The sequence below is a fragment of the Hakea prostrata genome, chromosome 3 (genome assembly GCF_041222555.1).
Source record: "Hakea prostrata isolate BN-2017 chromosome 3, UWA_Hpros_2, whole genome shotgun sequence".
Lineage (NCBI taxonomy): Eukaryota > Viridiplantae > Streptophyta > Magnoliopsida > Proteales > Proteaceae > Hakea > Hakea prostrata.
Genome location: NC_142602.1, coordinates 34,349,140 through 34,369,700, shown reverse-complemented (window position 1 = coordinate 34,369,700; position 20,561 = coordinate 34,349,140). Strand labels below are relative to the sequence as shown.

Here is a 20,561-nt window from a genome sequence, read left to right as displayed (position 1 = left end):
TCTTTGTCAACTGAGCTAACCTTGAGGTTTTGGTACTTTACATTGAATTGTTGGATTTGTTGACAAAAGGGGAAAAATAGGATTTGTTGACAAAAGGGAAAAAAAAAGATAATAAAAAAAAAAATGAAGTTAGATTGGTCTCGGAGAGGACCACCGACTGATCAAAATCTGATTCTGATCAGACGACAAAAGCAACCATCTTGTCTGAGTACATATATATTTGTCCCAGATATTTCCGTACAAATCACACAATTCGCGCCTTTTTTTAGAAACATTTCAGTGTAACCAAGTGCTTTACTTTCTTCTAAGTTTCCCCTCTCTAGTATTGAAATTTCTCAGAACCTCTCGGTTAAACCCTAGCACAGTGCTGAAACCCTTGAAGTTCGGTTAAACCCTAGCACAGTGCTGAAACCCTTGAATTATTTCTTGTTCTTTTATGGTGGATGGATAATGGCTTCGAATTTTATGGATTCATCTAAGGTAGTTCCTATGGAGGACCTTGTTCAGGCTTTGGTGGATTATCTGGTCGACCCAGTTTTACCATTGAAGTCCTCTACTTGTGATGCGTTATCACTCTCTCAGCAACAACGGGTTGCAAAGCAGGTATCTTTTTCTTTTTTCCTGTTGATTTCAAAGTTGATCGAATTTGAAGTTTTCCCGCTCTTGATCATCCTTTGTTGGAGATATTCATCGGGACGGTACATTTCGACACACCGAACAAGCGGAACAGAAAACTTCTGTGAACAATAGACAAATCAGGATTAATGACGGCAAATTCAAGTACCATATAGAGCATAAGACACATGGAACAAACTTGAGGGATCGGTGGGGTGTTAGTTGTGCTAAGATTGCTTTCTTAAAGATTATACGGGCTCATATGGTGCAACGGAATTGTTGTGAATCAATTTCAAATTAAAACAATCCCGCAAGTCCCTCCAGTAATCCTTGCACTCACATTGGGACATTTCAGAGAGGTGTGGTCAACTAGACATAACCGAACAATTAAGGATGAAATTTGTAATAAAGAGGAAACAAATTTTTTATTCGCTTCAAAATCCATTGATCTTGTTTAGGAGAGGAAGACCACTAGGGTTTGTGTTAGAAGACAATGCCTATATACCATTCTTTTGTGCAAAACAGGTCTTATTACTTCTCAAATTTGTCTCCTGGTAGTTACACTAATTGGTTATCTACGTGCGTCTTAGGTATAAGAAATGAGTGTACGTTCTCGGGAAAGAATACATGTATCAGATCCCATTTAACAGGGATTCTCCTGACTTGGTGGGATATGCTTCCTTCTACTTCCATCTTTCAGTTTTTAATGTAGTTTTTATTTGTCACTTTTTCTTTTCAATAAATTTCTCGTTTCATTCCCCATCCTTTTTTTGCTCTCTCTGAATTCTCCTTTTCCTTATTTAGACCTCATTTGTTATGAAAGGAGAGCAACGGGAAGGAAACTGAGAGGCAGAAGAGAGAAGAAAAGAGAAGAAGGGAAAAATGAGATGGGAGAGGAGAATACTTAATTCTTGTTGCCTTTACAGCCATTTCCTTTTATACATGTATTCTCATGACTGTTAGGCCTCTTGTTTCCTAATGATTCTCTGCATGTATATAATCATTCCACCCAATGAAGTGCTACCGATTGACTCCCTTAGAGCACTACCCCATTACTAGGTTCTCGTCTGTGGTATGGCCTTCTCCATTAAAGAGCATAATCTGATGTAACCCAGGGTCTGGGCCAGTCTTCAGGATCCTTTTCCAAAGAACCAGCAGTAATCTAGTGTCTTAATTCTGCTGTTTAGGGCAAACTGCAGGTGGACAATAGCTGATAAAGTAAAATTATGCCCTGCGGCTGGGGTTGGGGGGGGGGTGGTGGTTTAGGATGTAGGTACAATGGGAGGGTAATAGGATTTGGCTAAACTGTCTTAGGGCTGGAAAAGAAGAAAATAATTCTGTTTTAAAAGAATTTTAAATTGCAGAATTATTCTTCAACTAGGGTTTATGGAATTTAAGGTTTTGTTATTTCTATTCTAGGGTTTTGGGAATTTAGGGGATATGGGTTGTGAAAGGATGATTTCCTTGGGGGAAAGGTCAGGTTAATATTTTGTGGTCAAATATGTTCTAAGGATCTCAAAGATACATAACCTATCCCATGGGAGATATGGGATAAATTCCTTGAGATGAAAGCTTGGGTCTCTAGGTGTTAGAATGGGTTGCAACTTGGAAGGGATGTAGGTAGATAATATATGGATATGATCCCCAAGTTTGGTGGGGTGTTTGGATGTTAGGATTAAAAGATATTAAGGTCTTATTTTTAGGGTGTTGGGAAGTATGAAAACTCAAGAAAATAAATATATCTTGAAATTAAACGGTCAAAATGGGGTCAAATTGGGTCAAAGGTCACTAAGGTTTGGGGGATGAGGTTCCTAAAGTTTGGGACAAATCTAATGGTTAGATTGGTGTAGACGTGATCTTGAAATTTGGGCCTCTAGAAAAGTCTGAAAATTCAAGAAAATAAAATGGAAGGATGGGGAAAGAAGAGGGAAGGCTACGATATGGGGCTGGGGTGCACTTGGTGATTGAATGGTCTAGTTGAAATATTTGTAGAATTGGAAGGTCTTCAATGGCTGCTGCAAGCTTGTAGATGAGAAGAGAAAGCTAGACTTTGCAAAAAATTCAAAATACGCAGGTGGGGGCTTCCTCCTAGGAACCCACGATTCCCAAGTCTTCCTTCAATTGTATTATTTATTCAATATTCGTAAATCTGATTGTCAAATAGGTCGATGGCTTTATTTGTAGCCTTTTCCAATGAAGGAAATCAACCAGGACTCAGCAAATAAGAATTATAAAGGTGGTTCAAATTGACGATTGAGGTTTCGGTTTTGACTTGGCCAAAAACCGAAATCTCAAGTCAAAACCGAAATCTCGAGGTCTCGATCGAAATTTCGGTCGAAACCTGGTACTTTATTTGAAAATTTCGACCTTAGGTTTCGGGCCTTATATGACCTCCATTTCATTTGTTTCTTGCCTATTTAAAGCATAATAAATACAATGAAATTAATAATTTGCCAAAAAAACCACTGAAAAGTAATCATTCAAGCATACTAACAAATGACTGGTTCCGAGAAGTACAAATTGTACTGCATATAGGCATAGAATCATTAACATACATGAATTGTTTAATAGAATGGTTACATATACAAGTTAACAAAATACAATGACCACTAAGATCAAGTGATGGCTCATTTAAGGCATGAAAAAGACAAAAATAAAAAACTGGGAAGTTTGGAGCTGTTGGGTATGGCTCATGCTTCACATTCTATTACCTATGGACACGGGGGTCTGGGAGGGCAGCCTCGCGTGGGGTGTGGGGGCAATGCCCTTGGGCCTATAGAGGCCTTGGAGTTTCTTTTATAGTTTGGGCTTGGCCATGAATAATTGTTGTGGCTTAAGAGGTGTTTGAAGTCAAAGGAGGAGCAAAAGAGATTTTTGAAGGCAAAGGAGTTGTGGAAATAGGGTGAAAATGGGGTAGAAATCACAAAATACAAGAGAAATCAACAAATATAGGTCGAAACCTAAGTGTTGCGTTTGTACACACAAGTGCACGAGGTTGCCCAAGTAATAGAAGTAAGAGGGATGTCGTTTCTATGAGGATTAAAAAGAGACAAATTGCATACCAACTTAAAAAACACTTATAATTATCTAGGGATTAAAGCTGAGAATTAACTACTGATTATACTTACAGAATCGTGAATGAAAATACTAAGCAAATCAATTAATGAAAATACTAGAGTTTCGATTTCACCAAACACGTCGTAAATTATCAATCCCTCCGTTTAATACAATCAATTTACTCTTTACCCTTGCCGACAGGATTACTAGATTAAATCACCCGGCCTTTTATGCTTGAGGGTCCTTAACACACCAAATCCCTTTTACCTTTTATGTATAGAAGATCAATTCAATGCATTGTTTGAAACATAGAATCCCTAAACAATGTCGAATAAACTGGCTAATTAGTTACGCGTTAGATGTAATTTATCATTCTTTAACCAGGTATGACATGTATTCTCCATTGTTATTTGATGAAAACATAACACGGATTTCATGAATGTTGGCAAGGCATTTAGACATTAAGAACAAAATTGAAGAAAGCGAAGAGTAGAGGATTGTATTACATGAAAGAGAGAAATCAATAAATTAATTCATGTAAGGATCCATCTACACTCTAGCAACATAAATTTAGAACATCATAGGAGGAGGAGGAGAAGAAGATGAAGTTAAGTGGAACATCACTCTAGACTAGGACTAAGGAAGAAACGCCAGCAACTCTCTCTCCAAAGTTTTCCCAAGGCAACAACTCCTCTAGGTCTCCTTTATCCAAAATTCGTCCCCCTTTGCATCCTTTGAAATCCATCCTTGGCTGTTGGAGTTTCCTTCCTTTTTATAAACTGATTTCCTAGATTACATGGGATAGGATTCGTTGACTCAATCTAATACGAATAATCTCCAAATTCCAAATCTAACTTAAACAAGGAAACTAATGGTCTAGTGGTTAGGACGTTGGACTCTAAATTTAGTAACTTGAGTTCGAATCTAAATGGAACCTCTCTTTTTTGGAAATTAAAATTAAAATTTTGAGTAGGACTCCACGTGGAAAGGTAAAAAGGGGAAACTGTTTATACGCTGTGGTTCCTAGGTCTTCAAAATACCCATAATGCCCCGGCAAAATTTGGTTGGTGAGGTGTCCACTAATTGGTCCACCTTTAGATTAAAACCCTTGTTGAAGGAGTCCAATTGCTAAGATGATTCTTTACAAGCACAAATAATTAATTTGAATCAGAATTTGCCAGGAAATATATAAAATTACCAAAAAGAATTTGTCCCTCTTTGTATCCTTTGATCTCAAGCCCTTTATTTATAATAAAGTGGAAAGAACACTATTACATAAATACCCTTACTTGGGTAACAAGAATTAAAAATTTACATGAACACAAACTCTAATTGAACTGCTAGTAGAAGCCAACACTCCCCCTCAAGTTGAGGCATAGATATTAGTCATGCCCAACTTGCCTACAATAGGAAGGAAATCTCTTTCTTTCAAACCCTTAGTGAAAACATCTGCCACTTGGTCTCCAGACCTCACAAAAGGCATGCAGTTAAGCCCTTGTTCTAGCTTTCCTTTGACAAAAAACCTATTAATTTCAATGTGCTTAGTTCGATCATGTTGTACCGGATTATTAGCAATACTAATAGCAGCTTTGTTGTCACAATATAACATCATAGGGTTTGGAACTTGGACTCTAATATCTTGCAGCAAGCCTTTTAACCATAGTAGCTCACAAACTCCATGAACCATGGCTCTATATTCAGCTTCGGTACTGGATAAAGCTACCACATTTTGTTTCTTACTTCTCCAAGTAAATAGATTACCTTCAACAAAGGTACAGTAACCTGAAATTGACTTTCTGTCTGGAGATCCAGCCCAATTTGCATAAATGTATGCTTTTACTCTTAGATTATCAGTGGGTGACAAAAGTATTCATTTTCCAAGAGTTCCCTTCAAATACTGTAGTATTCTGGTAACAGCCTTCATATGAGCTAAATATAGATCATGTATGAATTGGCTCACTATCCCCATGGCATAAGCGATGTCTGGCCTGGTGTGGGAGAAGTAAATAAGCTTCCCTACCAGCCTTTGGTATCTTCCTTTGTCCACTGGTTCTCCCTCTTTTTCTTTAAGTTTAGCTCCAACATCAATAGGGGAATCAACTGCTTTACACCTTAACATTCCCACTTCTGATAATAAATCTAGGACATACTTTCTTTGGGATAGGAATATACCTTTCTTTGATTGAGCCACCTCAGTCCCTAAAAAATACTGTAATTTCCCTAGATCTTTAATCTCAAACTCTCTGCCAAGAAAGTCCTTCAACCTTTGAATTTCTTCATCATCATTCCTTGTGATGACAATATCGTATACATAAACAATGAGAAGTGTGATGTTAATACTTAACTTCTTGACAAATAGTGTATGATCAGCATTGCTTTGCTTGTACCCAATAGAAGTCATTGTCTTCAGGAGGCGTCCAAACGAACATCTAGGAGACTATTTTAACCCATAAATTGACCTCTTCAACCGACAAACTTTCCCTGCAATATTGTCATCGGAGAAACCATATAAGATTTCCATATATACTTCTTCCTTTAACTCCCCATGTAAGAAGGCATTCTTTACGTTAGTTGGTGCAAGTTCCAGTCTTTGTTCACAGCTATAGACAATAAGACTCTGACAGTGTTTAGTTTCGCAACAGGGGCAAAAGTCTTTTGATAATCAATTTCATAGGTTTGGGTAAACGGTAAACCCCTTTGCAACTAGTCTAGCCTTCAACTTGTTGACTGATCCATCCATATTTTGTTTAACCACAAACACTTATTTGCAGCCCATTGGTTTTTTTCCTGGAGGAAGTGTAATCAGCTCCCAAGCATAATTTTTCTTCATTGCCTGCATTTCCTCTGTCGTAGCTGCCTTCCGTCTCTTATTAGCATAGGCTTCTTGCCAACTTTTAATAACAAATATAGATGATATAGAGGATATAAAAGCACGGTAAGAGTCAGACAAAGAGTCATAAGAGACATATTTAGCTATGGGGTGCTGAGTACAAGATCTGACTCCTTTTCTAATAGCTATAGGAAGATCAAAAGAAGATACCTCAAGGGTAATAGTAGAATCTGATTCTGGAGCAAGAGATTGAAGTGGTAACGTATAACCTTTCTCCACCTGCTTTAGCCGGTTGTAATTCTTCCTTTGATAAGTCTGCACCCAAGGTTTAAAGTATTGGTATCGAGTATCGTATTGGTCAGGTGATTTTAAGAAACGTATCGTTCTGTATTGAGTATTGTATCGCTCTGGCTATTGTATTTTAGTGTAATTCAATGGAAAGATGTATCGAGATGTATCGTATCGGTTATGTCAAATATGGATACGTATCGGCTAGTATCATATGGTATCGTGGTATACTTTAAACCTTGTCTGCACCTCCTTATTCTGGTCAATCTTGTTTTGAAATACCTCAATAGTGTGCCTCATAGAAGTGGTCTCCCCATGGCTAGGTTTTTCATATGGTTCAAAAAACGGAGGGGGGGGGGGGAATTAGAGTCCTCAGGCATACTGGTTGAAGTCTCCCCCTGGTCAAGAAACACTTCTTGAACTGCTAAGTTGTGTTGTGGTGGTGTGATAGAAAGGTCTAGAGTTGGAAATAACACCTCTCCTCTAGGACTCTCCCCCTGGAGAGGTGTATAGTAAGGGCAAGACTCATTAAAAATGACATCCATGGAGACAATGGTTTTCCTTGGAGGAGGATGATAGCATTTCTACCTTTTTTGAGTAGCAGAATATCCTAGAAAAATGCAGCGTAGGCCACGAGGAGCCAGCTTACTTTGATGGGCTATGATTTTGGTATAACTGACACATCCAAAAACCTTTGGGGGATTAATAAAAGAAGAGGTTCCCTAGAGAAGCTCATTAGGACATTTAAAACCAAGTATCCTACTGGGCATCCTATTCATAAGGTAAGTTGTAGTGAGTATAGCATCACTCTAGTATTGGTCAGGGACATTTATAGCAATCATAAGTGAATAGGCGATCTCTAAAAAATGCCAATTCTTCCTTTCAGCAACCCCATTTTGAGCAGCGGTATCAACACAACTGGTCTGTTGTATTATGCCGGAGTTAGAGAGATATCGCTTAAATTCACCCTCAATATACTTGTGCTATTGTCACTGCGAAGGATCTTCACAGTGGCATTGAATTGAGTTTTAATCATATTATGAAAATCACGAAAACATCGAAAAACCTCATTTTTTTGTTTTAAAAGATAAATCCATGTAGAATGAGGGTGACAATCAATAAAAATAACAAAGTACCTATGGCCAGTAATAGACACACGTTGGCAAGGGCCAGTATGAATGAGTCCAAAAGGAATAGATTTTCTATTATGAAGAGCATGGTGGGAGATTTCGCGAGATCTCGCGAGATATCTCGGTTTTTTCATAAACTGAGACGAGATCAAGGTCAAGATCTGCGAAATGGGATATCTCGCTCGAGATCTCGCCATATCTCGCCATATCTCGCCCTAGAATCTCGCCATATCTCGTCCCAGATATCGCCATATCTCGTTGGAACTCTTAATTTGTGCCCCATTTTTTTTGGATTTCAGCCAAATTTTCACTTGCAACTACTCTTAGCACATCTACAACATCAAAAGAAGTCCAATCATCCTCTACTTGTCTTATGAACTTATGCTTTAATGACTTATATAGAACTTCTAACAGTTGTATACTTTTATCATTCTATTCTCAAAAGTCAAGATTGTAATACTTATATGGATGGAATCTTGATAACATTTAAGTTATTTGATGTATTTGATACACTTGATTTTCATTTATATGCCTTAATGGTTTAATATTACATGTTATATAACCTTACATTCTCTAATCCTACTGCATTTCGGTTTCACACTATGGGTTGACTTAGAAATCATACTTAGGGCTGTTTTCTCACAAATTCAAGGCCATTAGTGTGTTCAAAAGGCCTTAAATAGGCTAAATACCAAGTTTTAGCCCAACTAGGACTCTAAAATCCACTGAGATGCGCTATCGAGTTGACGCTCAAAAAATGGCATATTTTGACCGAGATCTCGCTGAGATGGTCGAGATCTCTGTTTTTCATGGTAGCGAGATTTTGCTCTCGAGCGAGATCTTCTACCATGATGAAGAGAAGGTAAATAAGTAGAACGAGTCTGCTTTGTAAAAATGCAGGCTTCACAAAAAAAGTCATCCTTTCTACAAGAAGAAACTAAATTGGGAAACACTTTCTTAAGAGTTCCTAGAGGGGGTGACCTAGCCTACAGTGCCATTGCTGAAGGTCTGATATTACCAAATGAACCTAATTAGGAGATTCAGTCAGAGCAGAAGTAGATCCTCCAATTGGCTCCAACATATAAAATCCATTGTCTAGTTTACCACGTCCAATCTCCTTCCCGTTACCAGATCCTGGAAGACATAATAAGATGGCAAAAAAGTCACTTTACAATTCAAGGCATGTGTAAGACTATTGATAGAGAGCAAGTTAGTAGAGAAAGAGAGAACGTGTAAAACTTTAGACAGAGAAAGTGATGGAGAATGCTGAATGGTTCCTTTTCCAGTAATGGAAGAATAGGAGCCATCAACAATACAAACTTTATCTTTTCCGGAAGTTGGAGCATAATGTAAGAAAAAAGAGGATCAACCTGTCATATGATCGGTGGTTCCTGAATCAATGATCCAGGGAGCAGAAACTGAAGAAACATGGTAGCCTGTAAAAGTTTTACCTGATGTAACAAGGTAGGAGTTGGTATGTGTAGTGTAGGAAGCAGTAGTAGAGGTTGTACCAACAGTAGAAGACTGCAAAATACGTCACAGAGTAGCTAACTCCTGTGAAAAACCAATGTCTGCAGAGGGTGTTGTGGAAACTGTCTTAGAAAGATTAGCTTTCAGTTTTCCCCTTCTTTGTGCTCTTTTTTGCTCAAAATCAGTAGGCTTCCCATGGAAACTTCCTACAACTTGCATTGGTATGATATGGTTTGTGACAGTGCTCACACTTGACAATCTTCTTTGCCGAATCAGATTTAGTGCTAATAGACTGTAAGGCTGATTTCTCCACAATAGGAGCATGAAGCATGGCTAATCGACGGCTTTCCTCACACTGAACAAGGGCATAAGACTGTTTGAGTGTAGGAAAGGGAGAACGACTTAATACTTGCACTCTGATCTGATTATACTCCACATTCAAACCTGCCAAGCAGTCATATACCCGACTCTTATCAACGTGCTTCCTATAAGTAGTCACATCATCTGGATTAGAGGGGTGATAATCCCCATAATGATCCAACTCCTGCCAAAGAAATTGCAACTCTGCATAATATTGGGCCACAGTTAGTTCCGTTTGGGTAGTCTCATGAAGCTTCTTTTGTAGTTCATAAACCTGTGCATCATTCCCCAACTGTCCATATGTTTTAGTAGTAGCCTTCTAGATTTGGGCTGCAGTATCAAGTAATAGGTATCCACGGGCAATATTTGGATTCATGGAAAAGGAATGACATAGTGAGAGAGTCATTCGAGATCCATTTATCCTATGAAACATCTGTGGTAGTAGGTTTGATAGTGGTGCCCGTAATGTGTCCAACAAGTCCTCTTCCGGCAATAGTCAGGTAAGCAGATCGAGACCAGATCAAATAATTTGTTCCATAAAATCATACCGAAAAAGGATGAAGAGTAGGGTAATGTTCGGAGCCAGTGGGAGTAGTAGTACCATCGGTGGTTGCCATGTTGAATAAAATTGGCTGCAGTTCTTCAGTCGTCACCCTTCACCTGAAATGTCGCAGAATGTAATAGCCAAACCACGATTCAAAAAAGGCATATAAGAAACACCATGTTTCTCTCTTTTTCTTCTTCTTTTTTTTTTTTTTTTGAAAGTACAAATAAGTCCCTACAGAATCTGATTTTACAATTAGGCCCGAAACTATGCTAATTTACACATAAATCCTTGAAAATTGTAAATTTATAAATAGGCCCCTGAAAATTCTATATTTGCAAATAGGCCCCTAAAAAATTGTAAATTTGCAATTAGGTCCTTGAAAGTTTGTAAATTTACAAACTGAACCCTCAAACATCGTATTTATGTTTTCTGTTTCTTTTTGGTTGGGCTGATCGAAACAGAAAACATAAATACCAGCAGGCGGTCTTTAGGAGTCTCTCTTTCAGACGAAGGACGAGAGAAAGAAAAAAACGATAGAAGAACTCACTATAGGTTCCTGAAACAGCTGGTCTTCAGGTGTCTCTTTCAGCGGAAGTTGTAGAAGCTCAGGCAGTTTCAGGATCAGCGGAGCAGCAATTGCAGGAGCAGCGGCAGTGGCAGCGGAAGTTGCAGATGCAGCGGCCATGGTGGGAGATCTAGCTCTCGAGCGAGATCTCGCCACTAAGAAAAGGCAAGATCTCGATCGAGATGGCGAGATCTCGGTCGAGATCTACCAAAAAATGGGCGTAATCTCAGTGGGTTTTAGGGCCCCGATTGGGTTGAAACTTGGTATTTAGCCTATTTAAGGCCTTTTGAACACATGGGTGGTCTTAGATTTGTGAGAAAATAACCCTAATTGTGTCTTCTAAGTCGACCCTATGTGTAAAACCGAAATTCTGTGAAATGCAAGGTTAGACAACATGTAATGTAAATATATCAAGTAATTCAAGTTATCAACTATCAAGTATCAAATTCAATAACATTACATATCAAATATTCAAGTTAACAAGTGATCAAAGTTCAAACTATCAAAGTAATAAATTGTTAAATGTCTTCAAAATTTTACAACCATAAGGATTAAAAAGTTTTAGACTTTTAGTAAGTCATAAATCATAATCCATAAGTTCACAATCACAACTCACAAGATTGACAAGAGCACAAGACTACAAGAGACAAGAGTAACAAGATTAGAAGATTACAAGTTTACAACTTACAACTTACAAGACTAAGACTCTAAGAGTATCACTTAGCATTTTGCATCAATTGATTCTGAACGGTGGCCACATATGACTCCCAAGTCAACCCATTACTGTAGTATGTCACAAATCGGTTTATATGGAACTGATATATCTCCATGTCGAATCACTGGAGGAATAGCACTCTGGGATAACCATCAATCGTGGGTGGGTGAAAGTGCCATTCTTTTTGTTGTTGTTCATATTGCTGTTGAGTATGTGGGTAGGGGTTTCTAAACCACTCATTTAACAACCCACCTTCACTCCCATATGTGTACTCTCTAGGTGCAGGGTCTTGAGGAATAGTATGACCTCCATAAGAAGAATACCCACTGTAATCTGACCTAGTGCTGTGATCCCCGTATTGGTACCCCGATGACTACCAACTGTCCAAACTCTGTTGTTGTGAATCACTGTGACCATGATCTAGGCTCATGCTTCCCATGTTTAATTCAAGATCATGCATGCTCGCATCATCATTCGTTTGCCCCTACCCTTGGTTTGATCTCCTCTTCCTATTCCTAGCATAAGTCTGAGAGATAGGGGAACTGTGGCTCGCATGTGTCGGATGACTCGGACCTGGTGGAGGTGACTCCCTTTGTTGACGTTGACTTCTACCAGAAACACGACCAGCTTGACTACCTCCATGACTCAAACTCGATGGCTGACTTGGGCCACTTGGCCCTCTGGTATCATCGGCATCATCTGAATCCCCACTACTAGTTGTCACCTCAGTTGTTTCAAGTCGACCAGGTGGCTCCACATTTGGTACAGTTGGTCCTTCTGATGCTGCTACAGCAGCCTGACCCTCATTAGAAGACACGTGCTTAGCCACAACATCTAGGCCCATAGCAGCAGCAATGGTAGGATCCGGCTGCCCTCCTAGCCCATCCAGAACTGGGCCACCTCGATCCCTAACCCACTGATATATGACATCATCTTCCTCATCTTTTGTGGGGGGCTCGTGGAATATATCAGTCAACTCAATCGGTTCACGATTGTCGTCATCTATATCATCTTATATGTGCCCTACTCTCAATTTCATGTTGTAATGCACATACACTAAGTCCTCGAGCCTCTTACTCCCGAATCTGTTCCGTACCTTACTATGGATGAGCTAGAAGGTGCTCCAGTTCCTCTCGCAACCAGAGGATGAGCAAGTCTGTGAGAGTACTTTAATTGTTATGTCCCTGAAATTTGGCGCACTAGTTCCATATAGCACCCACCTGTCAGCTGCATAACCAAAAATAAGAATGCATTAGGCAAGTAAATCTTTATATTTATATAACTTATTAGTTATCATTTATAGAGTTATAAACTTAATGACTTATAGTAATGGACTATTTACCAGGATCTTTTTTGCCTAGTTGCAACTGCAGAAGGCTTGCCAAAACTCCCAGAGGCTTCCTTGAACTCCCTGATCTATACACCAATTCTTCAATTATTGTATTATGTATATACTTAATGCACTAATGCAAGAAGTTGAAGAAACAATTGAATAAGTTCTCACCTCTCCATTAATTGTCCCTTGCATGACGGGATTTGACACAAGCTTCTCCACCACGTCTTGCACCGCATTCATCAACCTTACATCAAGCCCCAAATCATTCTTGTAATGGTACTTTGGGTTGAGGTAGTAAGCTTGCATTGTGAAAAATAAAAAATTTGGTTAGTGACTTAGTGATTTGGTTGTTTACTTGTTTGTAAATTATAAGTTATAAGTTATAAGTTATAACTTAATAAACTTATAACTTATAACAAATTAAGAATGTAAATTAAAGTATATTATGAAAACTTAAAGACTTAAAAGTTAAAACTTAAGTGACTCACCTGCCAAGTGCAAAGGATGCATCAAGTGCATCTCCCATCTATTATCGATGATCCTCTCGTAGGATTTGAAGGAGCTAGGGGCAGCAGCTCTAACCAACTCTTTCATTTGCTCGAGGGTAGCATATATGTGGGGCATTGTGGGCTTCTTCTTTGAATCCACCATCCTTAAAACAAACACAATAGGCTCTATAATGCCCAGGTCCTATTCAGCTGCCTCCAAAAGGAATCATCAGCAATGGTTTGTTGGGCTAGTACTGCATCAGGATGGATAGATCCACTCTAGCCAAACCACTCCTCACTTGCAAACATGTGCCGTAGACCCACCACTTTCTTTTGGAAGCTTTTCAGAGCTTCATAGTTGGTGGCTAATCTAGTCAATCCAGGTCTGACTAGATCACCCTTACAGTGGTTCCTCATCATCTTCAGCACATAACCATGGTTATAAATAAAATTACTTACCCTTCTTGCCCTCTCAACCACAGTATTGATTAACTTTCTTTTCCCCAAGTCCTTCAACATAAGATCAATCGAATGTGCTGCACATGGTGTCCAAAAGAGGTGGATTCTGCTGCTCTTCTTCCTCATCAATATTTCATCAGCTTTTTTGAAGTTAACACCATTATCTGTGACAATTTGGATAACATTCTTTGGCCCTACCTTTAGGACCACCTCCCTAAGAAGCTTGTAAAGGTAGTCAGCATCTTTGATTTTATCTGAGGCATCCACTGACTTAAGGAAGGATGTCTTTCTATTGCAGCTCGCCATGAAATTAATGATGGACTGTCTAGTAGGACCAGTCCATCCATCAACCATCACAGTAACACCTTAAGTACTCCATTTTTCCTTTAATGAACCAATGTATTCATCCACCTCATGCTTTACCTTGGGTAAATATTTATTCATTACTTCCCAAGCTATTGGGTCTTTAACCCCTACACCTGCCCTTAGCAATTGTATTGATCATCCCCTGATAGTATGGTGTTTTGGCTACATTGGCTGCAATGTTGTTGTAGAGCATGAATTTACTGATCGCCAACCTAGCTTCCTCCTCCCTATTGCCTTCTCTACCTCCAGCAAACATATATGGAATGCTTCTTTGATAGATGTCTTGTTGCTTGAAGAGGGAAGGGTCTTGGTCAAATGTGGAATCATAATGTCCAGTCTTTCTCCTCCTTTCGATCCTCTCAGTTCCCTGAAAACTATGTCTAGGTGGCATGGATGCCCCTGACCCCGAACCACCTGCTCCCCTTATCTGTTCATATTGCCGCACATTCTCAACATGTAAGACTGTTTGCTAGCTTCTATTGCAGCCTTCATCTGTCTCCACTCGGCTCGTGACTCAACACCCATAACCCTCCTCTCTTCATCATCGCTTGACTCATCATCAACATCAAGAAAAGGTCTAGATAGCACTGTATCCTCAAATTCCCTTTGCTTTTATGCCATCTCGTCCTTTTTTTGTTTTCCTCCCTTTAAAGTTCCTGCAATTGCTTTTTGCACTTCATAAGGAACCTTGGAATTGCTTTTTGCACTTCATAAGGAACCTTGGAACACTTGGAAACATCTTTGTAGCCACCAGCCAAATGTTGCTTTAATTTGGTTGAACCACCAGAATTCAAAATCTTGAGGCAATACTTGCATTGAGATTTTTTCTTGTCGGCAGTCAGGGGATCCCCATGTTAACAAGCAATGTCCTGAGTCGCACTACCAATGCCGCCACTCCCACTAGTTGCCATTTAAGATTCAAATGTACAGCACTGAAAGTTTGAAATACATACATGAATGTTCCCAAATAATCATTAGAATACTTTTTAGATACATAAAAACAAGTAAAAACAATTTATAAAACAACAAAACACACACTTTGTTCTAAGGTAACATATATACAATGCTCGAACATGCATGTTTGTATTTTTAAAATAAACTACATAATATAAGCATCATTTAAAAAAAAGAAGATAATTTTTTATTTAATTATTTAAATAAAAAAAATACAGCAAGCATGATAATCAAAATATTAATACATGAGATTGTAGCCCTCTAAATGTAGGTTAACATAAGTAATAATCACATTCATATCATAAGTATTTATTTATAATTTATAATTTTAATTTTTTAGATAATATCTATTTTTTAAATACGAAAATTCAAAAAAAATAAAAAAATAATAACAGAAAATTAAATTATTTTCCATGAAAGTGTAGATCAAAGCTTGATCATCAACATATAGTTATACCACACTCATACACCCATTGTAGAACCTTATATTTGAAAAAATTCAAATTTGGGGGAAAATCTTATATTTCTTGAAGATCACTTGAAATAGGCTTGAATCACTTGAAATATGCTTGAATTTGCTGTTGTAGATGAGTTGATGATGTTGCTATGTTGAATCCCCAACAAATTCCAGCAAAAATTTGAGTTTTCTGGCAAAAAATGGCCTTCCAGCGAGAGAGAGGTGAGATATGCCTCTCTTGAGCGGATAGGGGCTTTTTAAAGCCCCTAAGCAAGTGGAATGTTCCCGTTAGCAAGATCTCGCGAGATGGCGAGATCTCGAACCGAGATCTCCCATCTCTCATCTCTCGCACACCGTCTTGTCTTGCTATCTCACGATAGCGGGATATCTCGCGAAATCTCGGCGAGATATCCCACCATGGCAGCGGCAGCAGAAGTTGCAGATGCAGCGGTAGCAGAAGCAGTGATTGCAGGAGCAGCAGCAGCGGCAGAACCAAATACCCTATTCGAACTGAGACGGAACTGAATCGAATTTCTTCTTCTCATCTTTTTTTCTGTTCTTATTCTTCCCTAGTCAAACCGAGACTGAACTGATGAACAGCCAGAAAAAAAGACGGTAGTGAAGAATTGTGATGGTTTTGCGACGGGTTTACAAAAAAATCAGAAGAAGAAGGTCTCTCTTCCCTAATTGAACTTAGGCTCTGATGCCATGTTGAGAAAACACTACGTTGGTAGAATGGCTTATTGTGATCAGTGTGATCTCAAGCCCTCTATTTATAATAAAGTAGAAAGAACACTATTACATAAATACCCTTATTTGGGTAAAAAGAATTAGAAATTTACATAAACACAAACTCGAATTGAATTCTTAGTAGAATCCAACAGTCCGTTGCTCCTTCAGTTTTTCAAGGTCAATGGTGATGGGCTGGTAAACCTGTAGTTCCTCAAGATAGTTTCTAAAAGTACTGAAATAATCATCCTAAGTTTGTCCCCTTGGGAAAACTGAAAAATCCTTTCATACAATTCATAGGTACGAGAGATGTTCTTAGCTTGGGAGTAGCTTTTATAGAGGTCATCCCATACTCCCTTAGCTAAAGTATGAAAAATCCCATTGGCAGCAATGGAAGGCTCAACACTATTCCATAACCAAATTTTAACAAGGAGAATTTTCTCTCATCCACTGATCATAAGCAGCCACAGATTTAGGATCCTTAAGGTCTTGTGTAGGTGGGTCTTCCTTGATATACTTAAGTTTGCCCTTGGTGTGCATATAGGCCTCAACAACCTGAGACCGTAACAGATAGTTAGAGACACCAATCAGCTTAGCTGTGGTGATCTGAACTTGTAGGGTATCAGTAGGTTTAGGTTCAGCCATAATAAAACAGAGTCATCCTAGCAGTCCAGATCAGCAGCCACACTAAGGACTATAGAACCAGCAGGATTTAATAACTACAGGGTTGATCTGACAAAGTATGTAAAAGGAACAGTAACAATCCAGGGATGAAAGGCAGCAATCAGCAGAACATGTCAACAGTAGTATAGTCCCAGTACCCAGCTGGGAAAAAAAAAAAAACCCATGGCACGGCAGAATTTCAGAACTGACTAGGAACTTTACATAGGGAGGGAACTAGTGGTAGACTTGCAAATAGCAGCAAGTCTTGCCAAAAAGAAATAAAAATAAAAATAAAAGAGTAAATCATGAACACAGGGACTTTTACTAGAATGATCAACAGAGATCCAGGGGTAGCAAGGGCATTTCCTGACTTTGCATTCAATCAGTGGAGGACAATAAAAGAGGTTACCTCAGTAGAAGAACTGATACCCAGAAATCATAGGAAGAAACTCTTTGCATCAAATAGTCCCTGGGCCCTGATCTATTGCTGTAGCGTTGGCTTTGAATGGTCTTCAAAAAATATACGCCATTGCAGATAGATAAGTACAAATCAGACTGGAGAAAAGGTTAATCCCTTTATATCATAATGGTTTGATTAGGCATTACTCAGTAGATAGTAGGGTAGGGAAGGAAAGTAAAAAAAGAAAAGAAAAAAAAAAGAGTACTTCAAAACTGCAGTTTCAGAAACTGATACAGGATCAGACTGAAGGCTCTGATACCATGTAAGAGTTCCTGCAACTTAGGAGTTCAGAACAGCAGGAACAAGGAGAAGAAAAGAAGGAAAATAAGGAGAATAAGAAGTAGAGAGACGAAAGAAAAAAAAGGGAAAAGAGGGAGAAAGCACCCAGGTTTCTGGCTCTCCCTTGTTTACTTTATTTATAATCTAGATTCAATCCCAGTTTAGGAAAACTTTCCTAAACTGGATTATGCAAAATCAGAAATTCATATTGCATAGAAATCTCTCAAATCTATGAAAAAAAGGAAACTATTCTAGGGAGATTTCTTCTCAATCAAGTAAGAAGAAAAATAAGAAGTAATAGGAAATCCCCAAAATAGAAAGTGCCCACACATTATATAAGGCAACTTTTAGATCTTAGCCAACTAAGGTAGTTTTATCAACACTCCCCCTCAAGCTGGATCATAAAATCTCCCATGCCCTGCTTGTAACATCCATTCTTCAACACAAACCTATAGAGCGACTTGGTAAAAATATCTCCTATTTGCTCAGCAGTAGAAACAAAGGGAGTTACAATCTTCTTTTTCAAAATAGCGTCTTGGACAAAGTGGCAATCAACTTTGATGTGCTTAGTGGGCTCATGGAAGACCAGGATTTGTAAATTTGGGAATCCTTCATAAATTAGGATACCCCTTACAAATAAATGACAACCACATAAATAAAAAAACTTCATTTAAAATTAAATACCTAATTATCCATAAAGAGTCCTACTCAAAAGAAAGACTCGTGATGACACAAGAACTCAACTACTAACTCAAATTGACACTTCAAAACATAATTGGACTCATAAAATAAAAGCTAAATTTCAGTACTTAAATTTGGCAGCTAATTAGGGCCAAAAAAATTGACTAAATCACCCCCTTTTAGGGCTTTTAACTGTTCTTTGAGCATCACGACCCTTTAAGGCTCCTAACAGTCTTTTGGGCGTCACGTCCCCTCACGGTTTCTAACCATCTATTAGGTGAGACGTCCCCTCACGGCTCCTAACCGTCTTTTGGGTGACACAACCAAAGGTCCAAGGGTAAGTCACCACTCTCTCACCACAACTAAGGTAAATGGGAAGTAGGCCCATCATATCCACACCATGACCATTGGTCTGAGACTGGCTCGTGTCAGGGAGAATACTTAGCCATATGCAAGTCATCTACATGTCATGCTACTTTATGTCTGGATACCTACCCTCATGCCACATGCCCTTGTGGTCCAGTATCCTTTCAAAGTTTAGGAATGTTGATCCTTGCGGCCCTTAACCGTCTTTTGGATAAACACCTTGTAATCCTATGGTCATCCATATATAATAGGGTGGATGCCTCTTATCTCCCCTCACGGATCTTAACCGTCTTTTGGGTGCCCCACAAGCCCAACCCATATATGCATACAACCCTACCATGAATGATATAACAACAGGCCTGTGTCTCCTCATGGCTGTCAACTATTTTTTGGATGCCCACTAGCCACCTATTGCTATCATGGGTCTCTCAGCTTCAATACCCATGCCGAATGGTAGCAACATGTATAAAGATCCCTAAATCATCCATCTAGACAGTCATAATATGCACTTACAATTCTACGTGTCATGCAAGAGGTACCAAGGGCAATGTCTTAAACTGCAACCGTTGATAAATTCAGCTATAAAAGTATGGATGCAACTACATTATTTCCCAACCTATTATATCACAACTCATATACTAAGCAAAATAATAAAGTAAACAACATGCTAATCTAATACCCAAGGTATTCCCAATGAATGCATGCTCTAAACAGAACAGGTTATCACTATAGTACATCATAAGCATGAATTGGAAAGCATATGAAAAACTTAAGAATTAATTAATCACATGTGATCTGTTTCTCTCACCTGAAACAATAGCCCAAAATCTTCCAATGATCACTAAACCTCATGAGAAAGTACTCTAGCAAATCACTGTGAGCCTTAGAAATAGGTTCATGCATTTAGAATTAGGGTTTAGAGTCAAATAGGCCAAGATCGACACCACAAACCAAGATAGCAGGAGGGGCCACCGGTTACACTTGGTAGAGACCGGTCAATCAGCCAAGCGTGTGCAAACTGAAATTCAGATCCATAATTTCCACCTTCGATCCCCAATCCAATGAGGGCTTTGGGTTGATCGTAGGCATGGATTTCGCCTCTAAACCACAATCCAACACTCCAAATGTCGAACAAAAACTAAACCTAAAGATATAAACGAAACACCTTTTTGGATCCAAACTTGTGAAATTTTCGTCAAAACAGGTTGAAACCCACAAAATTTCTGAAACCTAAGTCAATCGGTTCAAAATGGTCGAATCCGTCAAAATTGTCAAAATTTCAATCGAATTGGTCGAAATTTTGTGGAAACTTGGGACTTTTTCCTGCAAGTTTCAACAAATTTTAAAGGATTTTATGGCGGTATTTGGAGTGGGATTCTTCATATATACTACTTTAAGCATAAAGAACACATTGGCACATGCATTTTACTAAAAAAATATCAATGTAGATATGTCATTCAAAGTCTAGTATACATAGAGTGGTTTCTGACAAATACATTATAAACTACAGACATAACTTTCATTATATAACTTCAAAGTTCAAAACTTCCAATGCATTTTGTAGAGTTTTGACTAAAAGGAAGGAGGAAACCCACCATTTCGATGGAAATTTCCCCTTGGATTTCAACACTTTCTAGGTGAATTAGGTGTTTTTTAGCAAAATGCATGTGCCAATGTGTTCTTTATGCTTTAATTAGTTTATATGTAGAGTCCCACCCTAAAAACCCCCTAAAACCCTCCGAAACT

The 20,561-nt window shown here is 38.7% G+C and overlaps 1 protein-coding gene across 3 annotated transcripts in view; it reads left to right on the top strand.

Moving 5' to 3' along the window:
• The first annotated feature begins 265 nt into the window (after positions 1 to 265).
• LOC149022148 (uncharacterized) overlaps positions 266 to 20,561 on the top strand; it is an 88,260-nt gene continuing 67,964 nt past the window's right edge. For all 3 annotated transcript variants that reach the window (XM_089150316.1, XM_089150315.1, XM_089150314.1), the window contains exon 1: positions 266 to 603. In XM_089150316.1, coding sequence (XP_089006442.1) covers positions 451 to 603 — 153 coding nt within the window. In that variant the 5' untranslated portion in view covers positions 266 to 450. The remainder of the gene's footprint in view (positions 604 to 20,561) is intronic.